This window comes from Gekko japonicus, unplaced genomic scaffold (assembly GCF_001447785.1).
Source record: "Gekko japonicus isolate JY-2015 unplaced genomic scaffold, Gekko_japonicus_V1.1 scaffold1175, whole genome shotgun sequence".
In the NCBI taxonomy this organism is placed as follows: Eukaryota; Metazoa; Chordata; class Lepidosauria; order Squamata; family Gekkonidae; genus Gekko; species Gekko japonicus.
The window spans coordinates 190,720-192,637 of record NW_015163123.1 but is presented as its reverse complement, the minus strand read 5'-3'; the positions used below and the strand labels follow the sequence as shown (position 1 = coordinate 192,637).

The 1,918-nt window shown below is 50.0% G+C and overlaps 1 protein-coding gene across 1 annotated transcript in view; it reads left to right on the top strand.

Annotated features, from left to right (window-relative positions):
- CTNS (cystinosin, lysosomal cystine transporter) overlaps positions 1–1,769 on the top strand; it is a 16,173-nt gene extending 14,404 nt beyond the window's left edge. The window contains exons 12-13 of the mRNA XM_015406880.1: positions 1–59; positions 845–1,769. Coding sequence (XP_015262366.1) covers positions 1–59; positions 845–975 — 190 coding nt within the window. The 3' untranslated portion in view covers positions 976–1,769. The remainder of the gene's footprint in view (positions 60–844) is intronic.
- The last annotated feature ends 149 nt before the right edge of the window (positions 1,770–1,918 follow it).

Sequence of the window (1,918 nt, the reverse complement as noted above, 5' to 3'; positions counted from 1 at the left end):
GGACTTCACAGGTGGTGCGTTCAGCCTGCTCCAGATGTTTCTGCAGTCCTACAACAATGGTAAGCAGGAGGGCAGGGAGTCCTCTGTCCACTAAGTGCCGGCTGGAGCCCCATCTGGGTCAGCAGCCAGTTTCCCACGGGGCCCAGTCTGTTGGCCAAAGAAGCTCCCAAGCAGGGCATGAGAGACAGCCGTCTGATGCAGACATGCCGGCTGCCTCTGTCTGTCGAGGCTCCATTAACCAGCACTGCTGACCACCAGTGTTCCCTCTAAGCTGAGTTAGTGTGAGCTAGCTCAGTTTTTTAGCCTCCGGCTCACGCATTTGTGTCTTCGCTCAGGAAGGCTGGCTCCAGAGCACACTGATCTATGCAGTAGCCAAATCACTGGTTCACAACTTTAATGCCAGTAGCTTACAGAGCAGAATTTTTACTCACAAGACTCCACAGCTTAGAGGGAGCATTGCTGATCACCATTGGTTAAAAACCACACCGTGCATGGAAAGCGTCATTCCTCCCCTTTGTGCATCGACTGTTTTCTTAAAACTGTCTTCAGTTGTCAAGGCATAACCACAGCTTGTGGGCAGTAAATCTGAGACCTGAGTTTGATCTGTGAAGCTCCACCATTCATCTGTCCTACAACACAACAGCCAATTGTTGTTTCATTTTAAGTTCCAGTCTTATGAGAAAGGGAGGGGGGGGGGGACGACACCTACCTTCTATCCCATTTGCCGGCTTTTTCTAAAATGCTCTCACCTGCTGAAATTAAAATGTTTTCTGTATTCCTTTGAAAAACGTTGCCTGAAATGCTGCGGTCTCTCTTTACAGAATGCTTTCTTTCCTTCCTTTAGATGAATGGAGGCTGGTCTTCGGGGATCCCACCAAATTTGGTTTGGGTCTTTTCTCCATCATTTTTGACATCGTCTTCATCATCCAGCACTACTGCTTGTATAGATCTCCAGGCTATGAGCCTATGACTTAAAATCCCTGCCCTGACGAACATGGTACCTGTCCCAACTCCACCCACCATACTTCCGAGAGGGTTCCTTGCTGTGGAATCAGCAACGCCAGACTTCCTTCGCATGGACTACAAGAAACCACCTGTGCCCTACTTGCTGTTGCCCTTGTGCCTTCTTCATGTGTCCCAAGTGTGAACCTTAACCCAGGAAAGGCCAGCCTCCCTTGGTGGTGTCTCCAGAGGGATGGGCCTCTTCAGCTCAGGGGGAAGGAGGCAGGATACTGGATCTCAAAACACCGCGTACTGATCTTTTCACCTGTAGCCAATTAACATCTCCTGCCAACTTACAAAGTGATTGCCTTCAGAGAAGATGGCTGGGAACTGGAGGAATGAACAGCCATGCTTCTAGGGACCAGTGCCACGTGTCCGGAGGAACTGACGTGACTGGAAGGCCCCCGTTCCAGATCGGCAGGGGAGGATTCCTTCAATTTCGGAGGAGGAAGGAGGGGGTCAGCAAATGTCAGGCTCTCTCTGGGCACTTCCCTTTCCTCGAAAACTTTGTCCTGAGGCTGCCTGTGGCAGTTGGTGTGAAACACCCGGACCTGACTGTTAACAACAATTAAAAGTTTTTGCAACAGAACTCTAGTCTGTAATGGACTAAGGTCACTTTCAACATGATGGGTGCAAGAACGTACCCTGGACCACTCTGGTTCACTTAGCGTGTTGTTGTTAAATGGCTTTCTGATATTGCGCAGAGCTATCCTTCACCCCCCCCCTCTGGTGGCTGGAAATAAATCCTGTTCAGATGGACTGTAGCTGCGAACCAACATCAGTGTTCTGCCTGAATGCTTCCTGAAGGCACTGGGCTTTTTAGCCTCATGTAGTAGGACGTATGTTCTTACCCTTGATTAAATAGGCTTGCCCTGGAACAGAGTTCAGGCCAGGTCCCCCTACTGGTGCACAGAAC